Source organism: Malaclemys terrapin, chromosome 1, assembly GCF_027887155.1.
Source record: "Malaclemys terrapin pileata isolate rMalTer1 chromosome 1, rMalTer1.hap1, whole genome shotgun sequence".
Classification (NCBI taxonomy): Eukaryota; Metazoa; Chordata; order Testudines; family Emydidae; genus Malaclemys; species Malaclemys terrapin.
Genome location: NC_071505.1, coordinates 43,082,573 through 43,102,087, shown reverse-complemented (window position 1 = coordinate 43,102,087; position 19,515 = coordinate 43,082,573). Strand labels below are relative to the sequence as shown.

At 47.2% G+C, this 19,515-nt stretch overlaps 1 protein-coding gene across 3 annotated transcripts in view; it reads right to left on the bottom strand.

The window, feature by feature from the left end:
* AASS (aminoadipate-semialdehyde synthase) overlaps nucleotides 1–14,860 on the bottom strand; it is a 54,068-nt gene extending 39,208 nt beyond the window's left edge. For 2 of the 3 annotated variants that reach the window (XM_054023254.1, XM_054023272.1), the window contains exons 1-6: nucleotides 14,765–14,860; nucleotides 10,121–10,341; nucleotides 8,572–8,748; nucleotides 5,200–5,284; nucleotides 3,955–4,022; nucleotides 3,710–3,856 (exon numbers count right to left, since the gene is read on the bottom strand). In XM_054023254.1, the coding sequence (XP_053879229.1) occupies nucleotides 3,710–3,856; nucleotides 3,955–4,022; nucleotides 5,200–5,284; nucleotides 8,572–8,748; nucleotides 10,121–10,333 (690 nt within the window). In that variant the 5' untranslated portion in view covers nucleotides 10,334–10,341; nucleotides 14,765–14,860. Of the gene's footprint in view, nucleotides 1–3,709; nucleotides 3,857–3,954; nucleotides 4,023–5,199; nucleotides 5,285–8,571; nucleotides 8,749–10,120; nucleotides 10,342–13,849; nucleotides 13,892–14,764 lie in introns of all 3 variants that reach the window. The other variant, XM_054023263.1, reaches the window with a different exon arrangement.
* Nucleotides 14,861–19,515: the final 4,655 nt, after the last annotated feature.

Sequence of the window (19,515 nt, the reverse complement as noted above, 5' to 3'; positions counted from 1 at the left end):
GATTTTTTTCAGTGAATTTTAGCTGCCAAATTGCTGAGAATGCATCCAGTTTACTGAAATATTGTGCATTCGCAAACTGAACCACAATATCTTCTCTGATTGGCAGTGTGAAATATTGTCTTTTTATAGCTTTATTGAGGTCTCTCTGATCTAAGCACATGCACAGATGGCCATTATTTATCACCACAATGACTAGGGAGCTCACCCTTTCCATTGGCTCCTCAATTTTTTGTATTGCTTGTATTGCTTCCATCCCCATGAGCTCAACCCTGAGTTTATCATGGAATGCAAATGGCACCTTTCTAAAAGGCTGGACAACTGGGGGGACGCACCTGACTGTTTATGTGGATTGTATGTTCACCATACAAGTAATGCAACCCTTGAAACCGATCAGGATATTCCCCAATGAGTGCCTCATGGCCAGGCTCAGTATGATGTAGTGAAAGCACCCATTTCACCAGATTTAGCCGTGGCTACCTCTGTAAAATACAAAATTGGGGTCATCTCCTTTGGCCCTACAACAAGCAAGAACCTGTACGTGAGGCTTTTCTAGTTGATGCTAGCAATGCACCTTCAATAGTATATTTGTTCCAGAATAACCAGTTACCTAAACTATGACCAAAAAAAGAAAATTGAAGTCTTAGTTTCAGCCTCTCATAATTTTGTTCAGACTGAATATTAACCTGAGCTCCTGTGTCTCATTTGAGTGCAGTAATTGTTTCATTCACTTTCATAGGCAGTATCCAGTCCCTCTCATCAGGTTTGCTAGATCCCAGCAGGTAAAACTCCTCAGCCAGATTGTCTTCAGTTGAATGCATTGGACGTTCCTGCATTTTGGATCAGCAGCATCTTGCAAAATGCTTTTTGCCCACATTTATGAGAGTTTCCCCAAAAGCAAAAACACAGCATGGGGCCATACTGTGATCCACACATTACACACTCCTCCCTTCTGCAGTTGTTTTCATAGCAAGTGGTTCCACTTTTTGATTTAGTCTTGTCTGGCTATATTGGGGGGGGGGGGGGGGGGGCAGGTGGGACAAATTTCCTATCCTAAAGTGGCACTTCCAAAGTGCTAAACTGAGGAAAGAAGAGTCAAAGTCATTTATCGAATTATGGACATTGATTCAGAGATATTTTCATAACAAAACCTGTTTCCTCTGTATGATCTTGCAGTGAAGTTATAGTCTGAAGTTTATGACCAAAGCCACTGACAGACTACTACGTACACACACTCTAATTCCCTCTGGGACACCCGATCCCTGATCATACATCTCAATTTGATCCTTGCCAATAGGCTTGTTACTCCCACTCCAAACCTCACTCTCTCCCATAGACCTCAAAAACTCCATTGCATCAGTATGGCTCCTCTAACTACTCCTGAGGGCATTCTGCACCAAATATTAAAAATTCTCATCGTAATATTTCAAAATTCTGCAAGTTTTATTTGTCAATAAATAAATGCATAGGCTCCAGCATGGTAGTGGGGAGCACAGGCCACTGGCTGCATGAAGGTGGGAGATCACCCTGCAGGCTCCCCACCCTGAGGGCACAAACTCAGTGGTGAGGTTGCACCTCACCTTGACACAGCACAAGGCCTGGGCCTGTCCCAGAAACACCCTGAGGCCCTGCCCCTCTGCACCAGGCACACCAGGTGTGGGGCAGGCAGGCTCAACCAGACAGGATTCAAGTGTGGAGGGGCTCAGTGTGGGGGGATCCAGGTGTGGGGTGAGAGGATTCTGTGTAGGACAATCTGGATACAGGCAGCTCAGTGGAGGGGGGTACAGGTATAGGGGGATCTGGATGCACAGAGGCTCACTGCGGGGTTTCCAGGTGCAGGGGCAATGGGACCCTGCAGGGGCTTCCAGGTGAAAGTGGTTGGGACTCAGTGGAGAGGTCTCAATGCAGCTCACTGGGGTCAGTAGCCTGGAGGTCTGGATGTGGGGGCTCAGAGAGGTGCAGGGGGTGGGGCTCATCAGGGTGGGGGTTTGAGTGCAGGGAGCTCAGTGGTGGGGTGGTCTGGGTTCAGGGGTGGGGGTATCTGTGTGCAGGGGGCTCCAGATGCAGGGGGTTGAGGTTCAATGGGGTAGGGTTCAGGGGGGTTATGGGTGAGGCTTGGCAGAGGTATCTGGGTATGGGAGGTCCGGATGCACGGGGGTTGGGTGAATGGGGGAGCAGCTCCCCATACAGCGACCCCCTCCCCCTGCAGCTGAGGAGGATGCTGAGCTTCCTGCAGCTGGGGAGGTTTCTAGGGGTGGGTCTGACAGCCCCAGCCACTCCTTGCAGGGGAAGAGGATGTCCCATCCTCTCCTGCCTCCAACCCAGACAAGACTAGCAGCTGATCCCGGCTCAGGGTAGGAGCCACTGGCAGGGGTATCCCCAGCCCTGCGGTGATTTGCCTCTCCGCTGGCTGCTCTGGGTGCCTGAAATGATGTACCTACGCAGCTAGGGAGTGGTGCGTGACTGCTCTTGCAGCTTCCCTTTGCTTCCATCAGAAAGTCCTTTTTCTGTGGGGAAGCAAAAAAATCTGCAGAGAACATTAATTCTGTGCATGCACAGTGGTGCAAAATTCTCCCAGGAGTATCTAACCAGCAGAGGATTCTCTTCTGTGCATGAATACCCACAGCTTCCAGACAATGATGGGGGGGGGGGGTGGAGATGGAGAGAAATACCTTAGACTGCATCTAGGTTCAGCTGGGAAGAGGTGCAGGTATCAAAGCCTTTCTGGATTGGGGAAGAAGACGACCAAGACCAAGACGGCATGCAGCTAGGAAGGGCCTGTGCTGGTTAGTGAACCAGGGGAGTAGCAGGTGATTGGAAAAGAGTCTGCTCTAGGGACACATGTTGTCAGCATCTAATCCTCTTCCAGAGCCTCCTCTTTTTCCTGAATGGCAGCAGCTGTTCTTTTGACACTTCTTCCTATGGCAGGTGGAACAACGGATATTCCCCTCTGGCTCTTCCTGGGTTTCATGGAGAATTGCCTGCAGGATTATGGTGCCTCTGAGGCTTGGTTGACCCCAAAAAAGTGTTTCACCGCTGATTCTGGGCTGACATTTCACTTTAGCACATCTTCATTGGCTTCGCCTGACAGACCATCAACCATGTTCCACATCAGTCGCTCACTGCAGCCAACAGCAGGCTAGTAGTCTCTTGCCTAAGGATGTATGCTAAAGGGGTGTGTGAATGTAATAGAGACTGCACCCTGCAACCACCAAGCCCAAAAAGGCAAAGAGCTTCTGCAGATGACTGCATCTCAGGGGTAGTGGAGAGTAACCCATCCATTGGATCAACCATCCATCCTTTAGGTAGAGACCAACATCAAGTCTTACACCACATAAATAATGCAGAAGACTAACCTTCTTTGAGGAATAATGTATACAGACAGATAAAGCAAACAGAAATCCTCTCCTATAGTCATCCTTATCCATTCTATAGCATTTAAGGGGGTGAGGAGCGGCTTTCATTGACAGTGCATCCTCGTTTTTATGATTCATGACTAGTAATCAGTATCATAGCTCCTCTACAGGCACAAGTCTAGGGTAACTAGGAATTCGTACCACATCGTGGCAAAAAAAACTAGAAGCAAGAGTACTGTGCAAATTAATTCTATCATAAAACTGTGTACAGTGAGTCTACAAGATGCAGAAATAGGACTTGGGTAAAAAGATACATCAAAAATGATAATTGCATTGGTGGGGGAAGGACTTCTTACCTTAGAAACATTACCAGTGCCTGTAAACACAAATGTTAAGGGTCCAATCGACTTTGGCATCAAACCCAGAGAGATTTCATAGCCAGCATCCCGCACTGCCTGCACAGCCTGGCTGCTGTTCCTGTAGTTATGAGCCATACCAATGTGCTGAAACCAGACACAAAGGGTTCTCGTCAATGTTTGTCCAGATCCAATGATATTTCTTTTTACTAAAATGTTTAAGTGATATTATGTAAAAATCTTACCATGAAAGGAGTGTGATGTCCTAGGGCAAGAAATCGTAATCCCATTCCATGTAAAATATTGATCATTCCTATTTCAGAATTATACAGTTAATATAATTAAGAATGGACATACAGGATCTACAGTGACTGATACCTAAGATCTTCCTGGACTCAAGATAAAACACAGGTTCAGTAGCAGACTTGGATCTCAGTCCTCCATTTGGCATCCTTCAAACATGCCAATGTTTTGGGGTTTTTTTGTTTGGTTGTTTTTTTTTTTTTTTTGAGAGAGAGAGAGAGAGAGAGAGAGAGAGAGAGAGACCGACCACCATGTTGGGAGTGGAGGAGGAGGGAAGAGAGACAAGCCCACACCACTAAATTCCACTGAAGAGTAGTGAGCTTTTTGGAGATACAGTGAAAAAACAATAAATACTTTAATACAAAGCTATCAGGACCATGTCACAAAAAGAGGGCTGATTAGTATGTGTTGTAGCTTCACCATGCACTTTGCCTCACAGGGAAGGTGATAGACATTTCTTTCTAGAGCACACATTCTGTAGGTCTAGGGTCACTGATTCTCCTTCCAGTGAGGTTGAGTATCTACTCTCCTGGCAAGAGAAATACTGGTTCTGTATAGATAGATGCAGGGCCGGTGCAAGAAAGTTCCGCGCCCTAGGGGAAACTTCCACCTTGCGTGCTCCCCCCCGCCCTGAGGCGCCCCCCACCCCCGTGGCAGCTCCCCCACCAGGGAGCCATGCGGCAGCTCCCCACCCCAGCTCACCTCTGCTCCGCCTCCTCCCCGAGCACGCCACCCCCACTCTAATTCTCCTCCTCTCCCAGGCTTGCAGCCAAACAGCTGATTGGTGCTGCAAGCCTGGGAGGTGGGAGAAGCGCAGCGGCGACGGCGCGCTCGGGGAGGGGGCGTAGGAACGCTGTAAAAAAAGATTTGGGGGCACCACTTTTTAGCGCCCCCAAATCTTGGCATCCTAGGCAACCGCCTAGTTTGCTTTAATGGTAGTATCGGCCCTTGATAGATGGGACTTTATAGGAAGTAAAATAATGGAGTTGGGGAGAATCCTCAGGACGTTGACTATCCTGTGTGCCAGGAATTAGCAACAGGCTAGAAAAAGATTGTCAGGAGCTGCACAGCAGCTCCAAAAAGCACCACAGGCCTGGATTCTCAGGAAGTTAATGTAAACTGAAAAGGTGCTGATGTTGGTGGAGCATTATTAGTTCTAGGCCTACTTATTGTATAGTGCACTATACCTGCTACACCAGCCCACTGTCCAAAGGCTACCACTCGTAGTCCTCTGTGATCAACCATTTTCTCATAGTCAATCAATCGAATTTCCTGAAAATACATAAAAAGTTGCTTTTATGTTTTCACTAAAAGTTTGATTTTAAACAGCAAAATAAAGGATGTACTGCTTTCATGGGAACTGCTTTTACATGCACGTCTGTCACGTTTTGTGCATGAGACAGGCAGATGCACAGGACTGAGTTTTCAACTATAGGGAAAAAATAGTTTTTTTAAGAACAGGTTGACTTTGGCTTGCTTGGTTTACAACCAGAGTCTCCATAATGTTTTGAAGTGAAGAAATAAAATGTTAGCACTGCAATCAGCAGATCATTGGAACGAAACATGACCATCTTCGAGGAACCTAGAGAGGAATAATGGCTAACAAGGGTCAGGCTGGAGATTCTTACCTACATGCTCGGGGTGTTACTGATCGCCATATTTGGGGTCGGGAAGGAATTTTCCTCCAGGGTAGATTGGCTGAGGCCCTGGAGGTTTTTCGCCTTCCTCCGCAGCATGGGGCAGGGATTGCTAGCAGGAGGGTTCTCTGCCAATTGAAGTCACCAAGACACAGGATTTGGGGACTTCATCAGCAGAGTCAAGGGAAGGGTAGGGACGGTTTTGTGGCCTGCAGCCTGCAGGAGGTCAGACCAGATGATCATACTGGTCCCTTCTGACCTTAAAGTCTATGAGGAAGATCTTCATCTAGTGTAAATCAGCAGTTCAGCAACAGAGCTACACTGACTGACACTAGATGAGGCTCTGACCCAGAGTCAGAGCCCACAAACAGCATCCTGACCAAACAACAGGGTGATTCAGTCCCAATGGGCCATTTGCCACCTCACAAATAAGACACTCATTGGCAATCTCAGAAGTGAGACTAGAGTAAAAGTTGCATCCGATTCCAGTATCCACATATCCTCTCCCCAAACAAAGTTGGAAGATCAAGGTTGTGGCTTGTTGGAGACACTTACTTTTATTGTCCATGCTCTTTGTAGACAGAGGACCTCTGTTCTCGGGGACAACTATTTGCTCAAATCAATATACTGAACAGAGGATAAAATCCTGGTCCCAGTGAAATAAGTGGCAAAACTTCCATGAGGCCAGGATTTTACCCAATGTTATGAAAAATGCAAAGGGACAAATTTTGCAGTTCCTAATCAGCCAGAATTAGCTTCTTTGGAACAGTTAGCCACATAAGGACTGCACACCAGATTGGATATCAATATCATATAGACCAGTACAGCCACGCTGACTTCAATCTTTTTTTCTCCTCACAATTTACTCTGGCAAGAAAGGTCCCTTATTCTTTAAACCATGAGAGAATGTCTCTTAGGCAAGCACATACAGCACTTAATCAGCTTTTCAAAGTGTATTAGAGCCAAGACCAGTGGCTCTCAAACTTTTGTACTGGTGACCCCTTTCACATAGCAAGCTTCTGAGTGCAACCCCCCTTATAAACTAAGAACACTTTTTTATATATTTAACACCATTATAAATGCTGGAGGCAAAGTAGGGTTTGGGGTAGAGGCTGACAGCTTGCAACCCCCCCATGTAATAACCTCTTGATCCCCTGAGGGGTTCCAATCCCCAATTTGAGAACCCCTGGCCAAGACTATCAGTTTCAAGTTGAGCACTTTGCATCATATAAATAACAAGTAAAGAGGGATAATTAAGTCCTTGACTGAGGCCAGGAATGGCAATTTCAGCCTAGATTTGAATGTTTAAAGCCCAGTTATAAATATTAAAATATACGTCTGGGGGAATTCTGCATCACTACATGCATGCAGAACTCATGTCCCCCGCAGATTTCTTTGCTCCCGCACAGAAAAATGACTTTCTGATGGGGAGGCAAAGGGAAGCTGCACGAGCAGTCATGCACCCCCACCCCAGCAGTGCAGGTGCATCGTTCAGGGTGCCCAGAGCAGCTGGCAGAGAGGTAAATAACTGCACAACTGGGGGGGGGAGGAGGGAGGGAGAGAGATAGATGCTAAGGATGCCCTGACTGGTGACTCATACCCTATGCTGGATTCAGCTGCTAGTCCCAGCTGGGCTGCAGGCCAGGACTTCCTCTTCCCCTGAAGAGTGGCCAGGGCCAGAAACCCCCCCCCAGCTGCAGGAAGCCCCCCCCCACACACACACACCCCGCTTTCCACCCCCATTGTTCCTCAGCCACAGGGGAAGAGATCACTGTTTGGGAAGCTGCCCCCCATCTGCCCAACCCCACACATTTGGACCCCCCAGACCCAGACCCCCCTGCATCCATAAGCCCCAAACCCATAACTTCCCCCACTGAGCCCCAACCCCCTGCATCTGGACTCCTACCCCTCACTCAGACCACCCCCCACTGAACCCTTCACACTCAAATCTCCACCCTGACAAGTTCCCCCCAGAGTCCCTACCAGCTGCACCTGGACCCCCACCCTACAAAGCCCCAGTCCCCCAGCACCCAACTCCCCCCACTGAGCCCCACACACCCAGACCCCCCCTGCTGAGCCCCAACCACCTTCACTTGAAGCCCCCTGCAAAGTTCCATGGCCCTGTACCCAGAAGCCCCCAACAAGCCCCTGCTCATCCAGAACTCCCTGCATTTGGACCCCCACTGAGCCACCCACACCCAGATTGCTGCACACAGATCCCCTCTCACCTCACATCTGGATCCTCCGCACTAAGCCCCTCCACACTTAGATCCTGCTGGGCTGAGCCTGCCTGCCCACACCTCCTGCACCTGGCATGGAGGGGCAGGGCCTGGGGGGTTTCTGGGGCAGGCCCAGCCCTTGTGCCGTGTCAGGGTCAGGTACAGCCTCATTGCTGGGTCTGTGTCCGGGGGGGGGGGGGGGGGGGGGGGGGGTGGGGTGGGGTGGGGTGGCTGCAGGATGATCTATCTCCGTGCAGCCAGTGGCCTATGCTCCCCACTGAGCTAGAGCCGCCACATTTGTTTATTGACCAATAAAATTTGCAGAATTTTAAAATATTGTGGGGAAAAATTTTATTTCCCTCAGGAATAAAAATAGAAGCTTAGAATATAAATGCTGCGATGCAGCAATGTGTTCTAACCCATAGCTAAGTGATGTGTGGTAGATACCCTATAGCTGGTATTTGGATATACAATACTCTGACTATTTCCATATTATATCTTAGGAGAATCAATATAAACAGCTTAAAAAATTAAATGCATCTCTTAAAACAACTGTTGAGAGTACAGACTTTCTATTATTGTATCTTGAAAAGCAAGCTCAAATATCTAGTAATACTTGGGTTACTTTCCAATGCACTGTATGCTTAATCCTGTTTTTTACCTTATGGTAACAGTCATTGATCTTTCTTACTACAATATTTACCTTTCTTAGAATTTCATCCAGTAGAGACATGTTTGCCTCTTGGGCTTTAATAGTGTGAGAGAAGAATGCATAATTCTTCTTAGGAATTAATTTATCCTCTGGAGGTCTCTTCACTCCCACAATTAGAGATGCCTCAGAAATATCTTCTTGAATAATGCCACCTGCTTTTATATATTCCTGTAAACAGAGCATTAGAAAACTTTTATTCTTTGATATTAATGCAAAAAAAAAAAAAAAAAAAGCCATCTTAAAAGAACTTATGAAGCAGAAAGATACAGAAACAAGTTAAGGCCTGTTACTAAACAAACTTATTTAAGAGTTTAAGAGCTTGGATTTGTATTAGGGCTGCGGTCAAGCAATTAAACAAATTAATCTTGATTAATCGCGCTGTTAAACAATAGAATACCACACACGACATAGAAGGATTATTTCATTGGGATAGCATAGGATTGCACCTGGGGCAGAATTCAGCCCATCTTATTACTAGTAATAAATAGGTTGTAGAAGTTTTCATTCCTTCAAAAGTGGGTAAAGCATCTCAATCCCCATTTTAAGATGGAGCAACTAAGACACAGAAATTGGGTGGTTTGTTCATGGTCATACAGTGGGTTACAAAAGCTAGGGCTTCTGCTCCTACCTCTGTGCCTTACCCACTCAACCATACTATCATGCTGCTTGGACTGAGGTTGATGGCAAGACTCCCACTGACTTCAAAATGACAGCAGGACCAGGCTGAATATTAGCATAGCAAAAAAAAAAAAAAAAAAAAAAAAAATCGATAGACTTACGCAAAGTAAGTTATCTTTGGTGTAAATGTGGTTGTTACTTAAAAACACCTGGTTAACGTACAAATCCTCGAAGCCTGGACAGTAGGTTGTATTTTGTTTTTTTTCGCCTTCAACTATATTCCTCCCACTCTCAGACCCTGACTCGATAAGTAAAAAGGGTATGTGTCACAATTGCTTTAGCTTAATACAAATGTCTCATTAAGAGTCAGTCTAGCGTGACTACAATACGGCCAGCTAGCAAAGCTTCAAACATGGTGGCCTGCATCTTAACAGGGTTTTGCAATCATTTCAACTTAACTTAGATTAATCTAACAGGATTGGGGGAAAAGCCACACCTTTTCTCTGTCACAATTACACATAACATCAGCGGAAATATGCTGCCTGAATTCAGGAAGCAAGGAAAAAGACAAAAACAGTTACATAGGACATCAGGAATTACATAAAACCCCCAAAGTTCCTATGCAAAGAATTATTGAGAATTTAGACAATAGAAGGCAGGGAGGCTGGGGGAGGGCAGGACAGACCTAAAAAACAAAGAACAATGAATAGGCATCAATATTGCCTTACAGATCTAGCCAATGATTCCCATTGCTTTAGTCAGTGGGAAAGAATGACCCCCTTTTGTAATACATAACAGAGTAGCTAATAACATATGTTCGCTATTATGTACAGTCTTTATATCCTTTAATGCTGTAATACCATAATTAAATAAACCAATGTTACATTTTGTTCATCTAAATAGGAACCACAGCAGAACTTACCTTTTCATGGATGGCTCTCCGGTTTGATGGTTGTACTAAGACTTTGTATCCCAGATTTGTTAGCTCTTTAACATGCTTTGGTGCTAGAGGTGCTCTTCTTTCCCAAACACTAACATCTTCCCTCCTGATGGCCAGTACAGGTTTATGATGGTGATGGCACTTTAAAAGGTGGACCCCAAACTTGCCAGTTGTGTCTCTGAATGTTCGTAGCATGATAAAACCTGATGGCAGCAAAGACAAAGTAATTAAATGATACCAGGCTTGTAAAGATGCTTAGAAGCCATTATGTTTGTGCAAAAAGTTTGGGTCTCTTTAGAAATCTGTTGTAAAACATACTCAACTACTAATCAATCACAACAGCAGCAATAATTATCACAATTTTCTGATTAATAGTACTAATTCCCAGATGTCCTGTGAAAGAGAAACCTGAATTTACTTTCATTATCAAATGTAAGTTCTCTAATGTAAACCACAACTGAAACAGTAAGAGAACATTACAAAGTCTTGTTTTCTCTTCGCTTTGGCTGGGTTACTTCACAAAATCAAACCACCAGTATTGCTGTATCAAAAAGTTTTTACTCATGTGCAAGGTATATTGTTTTTAATTCCAGTTACTGTACTTGTGATCCGTGCTGGAGGCTTAAGGAAAAATGCCAATTAGACTGAGTCACCAGTATGACTATGCAAGAGTCAAAAAATGTATCAATCTCCCACCCTATAAATTTTATAAGTATCTTTCTTATCACTTGGTGTAGTGATAACAAAAGAGACTAACTCATAAAAAAAGCAATAAAGTACAGTTAAAGGTGCTACATGACCAAGAACAAATGGCCTTGGGCCAGCTCTTTAAAGATATTTACATAAGCATGCCCAACCCCTATTTAAATTTAAATCAACTTAAGTTAGGTGCTTAGGCACTTTTGAAAACCCCACTAAGGTTCAGATCCTCAAAAGGTACTTAGATGCTTGGATACCTTTGAGGATCTGGGTCTAGATGCCTATCTGCATTTAAACATCTTTTGAAAATCTAGCTCTTAGACCCCAGTTTTGCAAAGACCTATGCACATATTTAAGCAAACAAAGGCCCTTTAAACTCAGTGGGACTGCTCATGGACTTCAAGTTAGGAGTGTCTGTAAATCTTCTGTAAACCCTCTGCCATGTACATTGGCCAAACCGGACAGAGTCTACGCAAAAGAATTAATGGACACAAATCTGACATCAGGAATCATAACACTCAAAAACCAGTGGGAGAACACTTTAACCTGTCTGGCCATTCAATGACAGACCTGCGGGTGGCTAAATGACAGACCTGCGGGTGGCTATCTTACAACATAAAAACTTCAAAAACAGACTCCGAGAGACTGCTGAGCTGGAATTGATATGCAAACTAGATACAATCAACTCAGGATTGAATAAGGACTGGGAATGGCTGAGCCATTACAAACATTGAATCTATCTCCCCTTGTAAGTATTCTCACACTTACTATCAAACTGTCTGTACTGGGCTAGCTTGATTATCACTTCAAAAAAAATTTCTCTTACTTAATTGGCCTCTCAGAGTTGCTAAGACAACTCCCACCTGTTCATGCTCTCTGTATGTGTGTATAGATCTCCTCAATATATGTTCCACTCTATATGCAGCCGAAGAAGTGGGCTGCAGTCCACGAAAGCTTATGCTCTAATAAATTAGTCTCTAAGGTGCCACAAGTACTCTTGTTCTTTTTGCGGATACAGACTAACACGGCTGCTACTCTGAAACCTGTAAATCTTTGCAAGATCAGGGCTATAGAGAGAAATACATAGTGAGCATCTTACAGTACCAGAGAAAGCTACTTCGAAATGAAAAGTGTAATGATCTTTTAGTTCTCATTTACATAGCACCTTCCTATGAGCAGAATGCCTGCAAGCACAGGATACTTCCTGCTGAAGACCCACTTGTACAAGAAACTAACTGGCTGATTATGGGTCACGTGGGGATAGGGTTGTGTTTTTTTTTTTTTTTTTTTGCTTGTTTGGGTGGGGTGGGGGAGAGAAGAGTGAGCATGCAAAATTCTGAGATAGGGATCATATCTTCTTTCCTGTTTGTAACAGTGTGACGGGTTGGATCACAGAAACCCCCTTGGGAGCTGCCACCCGATGTGCAAAAGACTACCCCTGCTCCTGTTTTCCCTCCCAGCTCAGGACTCCAGCACCCTGTCTTGCTGAGCCAGACACTCCCGTCTGCTCCAACATGGACCCAGGGTCTGAATCACTTGCCCCAAAGCTGCAAGTTTACCTGAAAACAGCTCACAGAAGTGTGCTTGTCTCTAGCACTCAGATGCCCAACTCCCAATGGGGTCTAAACCCAGATAAATCCATTTTACCCTGCATAAAGCTTATGCAGGGCAAACTCAAATTGTTCACCCTCTATAACACTGATAGAGAGATATGCACAGTTGTTTGCTCCCCCAGGTATTAATACACACTGAGTAAATTACTAAATAAAAAGTGATTTTATTAAATACAGACAGTAGGATTTAAGTGGTTCCAAGTAGTAACAGACAGAACAAAGTAAGTCACCAAGCAAAATAAAATAAAATGCGCAAATCTATGCCTAATCAAACTGAATACAGATAATCTCACCCTCAGAGATGCTTCAGTAAGTTTTTTCTCAGACTGGACACCTTCCAGGCCTGGGCACAATTCTTTTCCCTGGTACAGCTCTTGTTGCAGCTCAGATGATAGCTAGGGGATTCTTCATGATGGCTCCTCCCCCTCTCTGTTCTCTTCCACCCCTTTATATATCTTTTGCATAAGGCGGGAACCCTTTGTCCCTCTGGGTTTCCACCCCCCCTCACTGGAAAAGCACCAGGTGATAGATTCCAGTTCAGGTGACATGATCACATGTCACTGCAAGACTTCATTACTCACTTGCCAGCACACACATATACAGGAAGACTCAAAGGTAAACACAGCCATCTGCAGACAATGGGAGTCATCAAGATTCCAAACCATCATTAATGGCCCACACTTCACATAATTACAATAGGCCCTCAGAGTTATATTTTATATTTCTAGTTTTAGATACAAGAGTGGTACATTTCTACAAATCAGATGATCACACTCAGTAGATTATAAGCTTTGTAATGATACCTTACAAGAGACCTTTTGCATGAAGCATATCCCAGTTACATTATATTCACTTACCATGTTTTTATAAAACCATATAGACTGCACGTCACAAACAGTGCTTTGTTTTTTTTCCACATTTGGTCTATTAAAGGGACACTTTCACCTTAAATTTGGCCTGAAAACAAGGTTTTCTAAAACCTCAGACCAAAAGCAAACACTGTGGAAACTTTTTTTTGAGTTCCAATAAAAATATGTGCTTTTAAACAAACATTCCCAGAAGCCTTGGAAATCCAAACACTGCTAAAGTAAGTCAGAGTGAAACTGAATTCACTGGCCTTGCTGAAAGATGTACAAGACAAAGATTGGCAAGATGGATTTTTTTTAAAAAAATCTTATACTTATAATATCTTAGCGGCATTAATTATCTTAAAGATAGTACATTTACAACATATTTTTAAATTGACAGCAACTCTTTAAAAGCATACTGAATATATGGTTATGCTTCTAATGGTAGTTTTAGTGCCACAAACTGATGAAGTTGGCATGATTTTTTAATTTTTTTAAATGATTATTTAAAGCATTTAGTTTTGAAATTAAACAATATCATTTATCAATACCTGCCTGAATCCTACTGCCAATTTCTGTTCTTCCAGCTGCATCTTTAACAAAAAAGATAAGAATTCTGCCAGGTACCCAGTGCAAAGTGAAGATATAGAAAAATATTTTCCCCACAATCTCCTTCAGTTATACTTATCTTAATTGTTACTTGGAGCAATAGCAGACCGATAGGTTTTATATCCCTCCCCCCGAGAGGATTTTTTAAATCAATGGTGACTTTCAGAGTCACATACACCTTTGCCAGAGGTCATGAACAGTTCCTTCCTAACAGACGTATGCTGTGATCCAAACGTGTTTCCCCCAGGTTAGAACGGGGCGGCAGGTAACCCCTGATCTAGAGATGCAGCTAAAAAGAGCATTTAATCTTCTTCGCAGTTTTCTCTCGGATGGATTTCTCCCTGTCAGTCTAAGTTACTAGCCTATAAAGGCCTCGCGAGCTGGAAAATTCAGGCTCGCTGCAGGGGTCACCACCGAGGACAAACGTGGCTACTTTGTTGCCAGAAAGGAAGATGCAAATTTGTCCTCAAGAGTCCAGCTGTGGCGAGGAGCGGGAAGGGAGCGGAAAGCCAGGCTCGTCTGCCCGACCCACCACGGCGGGACGGCACCGGCCAGGCTCGGAGACAGAGAGAGACATTCCCAGAAAGCGAGAAGCTGCTGGCAAGGAACCCTCCCGGGGGGCGACTTGCAGCCCAGCCCCCGTCCCGCCCTGACCCAGGGAGCCCCGCCGCCTGCCCGGGGCGCAGCGGCCTCCAAGGTCCAGCCCACACTCAGCAGGAACAGCTGCCACGCGCGACCTGGAAGCGCCCGGGAGGCTAGGCCCCGGAGGAAAGGCTCCGCCTGCTGCTACTGCCGCAGGACCCCCCCACAGGACATGCAGAGCCCAGCTCCCGCCCCTCACCACGCGCGGCACCTACCTGCCAGCGGAGCGGGGTTTACACGGGGAGAACGGAACCGTAGCTCTGGGATTGCGCAAAGTAAGCGAACAGCTGCCCAGCCAGGCTATTAACAGAATTTTGGGGAACTAAGGGATGCCGCCCCCCGGCGGCAGCCAATCGAGTGTGACCTTCGAGGTACAACCTTTCCTTTCCGCCAATCGCAAAAGGGCTTCAGGAGTAACGTCATTGGTGACGTTTCGTCCCTCCCATACACACCCGCAGCCCGCCTCCCTTATGTGTGTGCTCCTGCTGGGGTGGGGGAGATTTCCCAGAATGTCCCGCCCCGGGGCCTTGGCTCTCCAGGGGGACTTGCACGAGGGCACGGGAATGCTCCTACACACGGACAGCCAATGGGCTAGCAGCAGCAGGGAGCCGACTGCACAGCCCGCAATGCTGCTGGGATCCGCCATACATGATAGTCCAAGTGATGGCTGAGAGAACGGAGCCGCCCTTCCCCGATATGGCTCAGGGACATCTGGACTACGAGGGAAAACCCGGTGGGGATTTGGGAGACAAGAAACACATTAATAACATGGGTGTCAACATTGTATTTTTAACATAACTTGTACGGTAATGAGGGATGGGCATGGGCAAGGCAGACAGGACATCGAAGGATCAACCTCCCCCTGCCTCTGAAAAGCATCCCAGCCCCTCCCCAGCTGACAAAATCCTTGTGTAACCCCCTCCTCATCAATGACAAGTGACTCAGGGTGCTCTAATTTCCCTCTTTCCCAACCCACTAAAATAAGGAATGGCAGTACACTGTCTTTGCTCTCTACACAACATTAGTAATAGGGGGAAACCACACACAGTTGGATTCCAGATAAGTGTTTATATACAAATACACAGGCCTACCTAAGGTGTACATTTTTAACAGTGACAGAACCAGGGAAAAGGTAGGTACCCACTGTATGTGGGCAGGGCCAGGCCAGGAGCCCAGACTGGCAGTGGGCTGAGCAGCAGCGGGCTGAGCTGCTCAGCCCGCTGCCGGTCTGGGGTCCCGGCTGCCAGCCCCACACAACCCGCTGCTGGTCTGGGGTTCTGGCTGCCGGCCCCTTGCCAGCCGGGGTCCCGGCCGCCAGTCCCACTCAGCCTGCTGCCAGCCTAGGTGAGTGGAACCCCAGGCCAGCAGCGGACTGAGCAGGCCAGCAGTGTAAGATCAGCATTTTAATTTAATTTTAAATGAAGCTTCTTAAACATTTTGAAAACCTTATTTACTTTACATACAGCAATAGTTTAGTTATCTAATATAGACAGAGAGAGACCTTCTAAAAAACGTTAAAATGTATTACTGGCACGCGAAACCTTAAATTAGAGTGAATAAATGAAGACTCGGCACACCACTGCTAAAAGGTTGCCGACCCTGATTTAGCGGCTCTAGGGAAGACCCGCTAAATTGACCGCAGATCGCTCTCCCATCGACTCCTGTATTCCACTGAATCAAGAAGAGTAGGGGGAGTTGATGGGAGAGCATCTCCCTTGGACATTGCATAGTGTGGACCCTGCAGGAAGTAAATCTAAGCTACGTCGATTTGAGTTACACTATTCACGTAACTGTACTGTAGACAAGGCCATAGATACATTTCTCCAGGGCGTGAAAAATCCAGAGAGACGTAGCTCTGCCAACCTAACCCCGGTGTAGACAACCCTAGGTGAACAAAAGAATTCTTCCATCAACTTAACTACCTCCTCTTGGGGAGATGAATTACCTACAGTGATGGGAGAACTACACTGAACCACTGCGGCTTTGCCACTGTAGAATTCTAAGGGTAACCATACCCTATTAAAGACTAAGGCCTGGTCCACACTACACAGTTAGGTCAACATGAGGCAGCTTATATTGAACTAATTATGTCAATGTCTACATTACAGTCTTGCTCGCGCCAATGTAAATGCCCTACTACACCGACATAAATAACTCCATCTCAACAAGAAGTATAGGGCTTATGTCGATGTAGTTAGGGTGACACAGTTTCTGTGTAGAAACTGTAAAAAGCAACAGAGGGTCCTGTAGCACCTTTGAGACTAACAGAAGTATTAGGAGCATAAGCTTTCCTGGGTAAGAACCTCACTTCTTCAGATGCAAGAGTAGAAACTGTTACTTACATTGGCTGTTGGTTGTCTTGTCAATTTCACAGCAGGAACTGTGAAATTGACAAGAAAGCTGGGCAGCTGGATTTCAGCTGCCCCCCACTCCCCTGAAGAGCTTGGGCAGCTGGACACACCTCTGCCCCCCACCCCCACCCCGCTCCTCCCAGCAAGGGCCAGAAGCCTCTGTGGTTGGTCCCTGCTCCCAGCTGGGGTGAGATGCCAGGGTCACTCCCTCCCTCCCCCCCAGCATGGAGCCCTGAAATTGACAAGGCTGCCTCTCTCCTTGCAGGGAGTGGGAGAGGAGGCAAAAGCCAGGCCAGCCAGATCCTGCTTTCCTGGAGCAGGAAGCCCTGGGAAGCTTCCCCCTCCCACCGCTCCCAGCGGGGAATGGAAATTGTGTATGATTGGGGGTTGCCATTTACAAAAAGTCAGGATTGGCCTCACACCAACCCCAGAGAAATATTTTAACATTTTTCTTCATTTTCCTAAAATAAAACTGAGGAATAGTGACTAAGGGGTTAGGATTCTCTCATTTCCTGGGGAAGATGGACTCTAGATTAATTTTGACCAGATTTTCTATCTCTCTGGGGATGAGTTATCCCTAAATATTTCATAAGTTTGGGTTGCCATCTAGAATTCCAGTGATCATAGATTCCCTTATAAGCATGTTTGCTTATGCCCAACTTTTCCCAATTGATTTTCTATCCCAAAAGGTGTCTAAATGCATTAATTAGACTTAATAGGTTAGAAACAGAATCTTCAAACCAGCCTATTTCTTTATTGTTACAAGAGCTGTACAGAACTTCAGCAATAAAATCTGACGCCAACTGAAATCTCCCTGGTTTCTGGTTTTGTTATAAACTCAAAATTCAGACCTGGTTTGCAGAAAGGCTCATGATGGAACCACAAGCAAGATTTCCCACCAGGGCCGGTGCAACCACTAGGCGAACTAGGCAGTCACCTAGGGCGCCAAGTGGTTGAGGGGGTGTAGCGGGGTGAATGCCCGCTCCAGCCCTGAAGGGGTTGGAAAAGCCCTGCAGAGGGCTGGGGCTGTGTAAAGGGGCAAAACCCTGGCTGAATGGGGAAGTGGCTGCAGCTGGGGCCATGCCCCAAACTGAGCCACTCAGCCTTATAAGAAGGCCAGGGTAGCCAGGGCTGAGCAGGCTCCTTCTGACAGGAGAGAGAGACAGGCCTGGCTGTAGGGAGCTCACTGGGGACATAGAGTAAGGCAGGGCTGGGAAGCCCTAGGCCAGCAACTCCCCAGGCTGCAGGGCCTGGTTCCAGGTCCATATAGGTATTGGGGTTGCAGAGAGGCAACCTGAGGGTGGGTAAAGGCAGCCAGTCCAAACCCCTTGTTGCTGGTGATGATTGGCTGATAGACTGCAGTCTGCCCCAGAGTGTGGGGGCTAGATGGTGACTGGCAGTAGCCATAACTGAGGTGACATTGGGGTAGGAGGTAGGGGTTCCCCTGGGTGGGGAGACCCAGAGAAAGAGTGGGGTACTGCCAGGGGGGCAGCACCTAAGCCAAGGGCACTGGGGTCTGGGAGGGACATGGGGGGCCAGTGACAGGTGGATCACTGGCCTGCAGAGGGTGTTCCAGAGGCTGGTGAGCTAATTCCCGGTATGACCAGCAGGAGGTGCTGCAGGAGTGAGTCCACGCCTGATTACAGGGTGCCAAAAAGCAGTGCCCTGGCTCGGCAGGGAGGAGCCGCCTTCCGGAGGCACCGGAGAGCCAGAGCATTGGCTTGCGGGGGCAGCAGCCCTGCAAAGGTGGCAGTGCCACTAGTGGGGAGCAGCCACCCCCCCCCGCCCCTCCTGTCCAGGCTGCAGCCCAGCGTGGGGCCCCCCCTGGGGGGCTCCTGCAGGCTGCAGCAGATGCATGCTGGCGCTGGCCCCTGTGCACCCCCTGGCTCCTCCCTTGCCGCACTCGGGCTCTGCAGCTCCCAGGCATGTGAGCTGCTGCTGCTGGGGCGCGGGGCCCTGAGCCTGCTCCAGGAGGGGCAGCGGCGGCTCACACTCCCGGGAGTCGCAGAGCCTGAGCATGGCGAGGGGGGAGCCAGGGGGCTCACAGGGACTGCTGCCCACATGCATCCACTGCAGGAGCCCCCAGAGGGGTGCCGGACTTCAGCCTTGCCAGGCACACCTCCCAGCTCCCCCCGTCACAGTGCTCAGGTTCTGCGGCTCCCAGGCGTGTGAGCCGCCATTGCCCAGGAGCCGCATAGCACGAGCGCAGCAAGGGGAGAGCTTGGGGGTGTGCACGGGGGCCAGTGCATAAATGCATATTTAGGGTTCTTCAATAACTTTATATCCCATCACATTGCATTTTTGCCCTTTTGTGTTTTGTGTTTGAAAAGCAGATTCTGTGTTCACCATTGAAAATCTTAGTTACATTCCAGAACAATGTTACAGAATTCAGAAGAAGCCCTAGATTATCGCTAATCAGGGCTGGCACCAGTTTACCAAGCAGGTGCTTGGGGCGGCCACTTCTGAGAGGGGCGGTAGGTCCGGCTGTTCGGCGGACAGTCCCTCACTCCTGCTCGGAGCGAAGAACCTTCCGCCGAATTGCCACCGTAGATTGCTATCGCAGCTTTTTTGTTTTTGTTTGGCTGCTTGGGGCGGCCAAAACCCTGGAGCCGGCC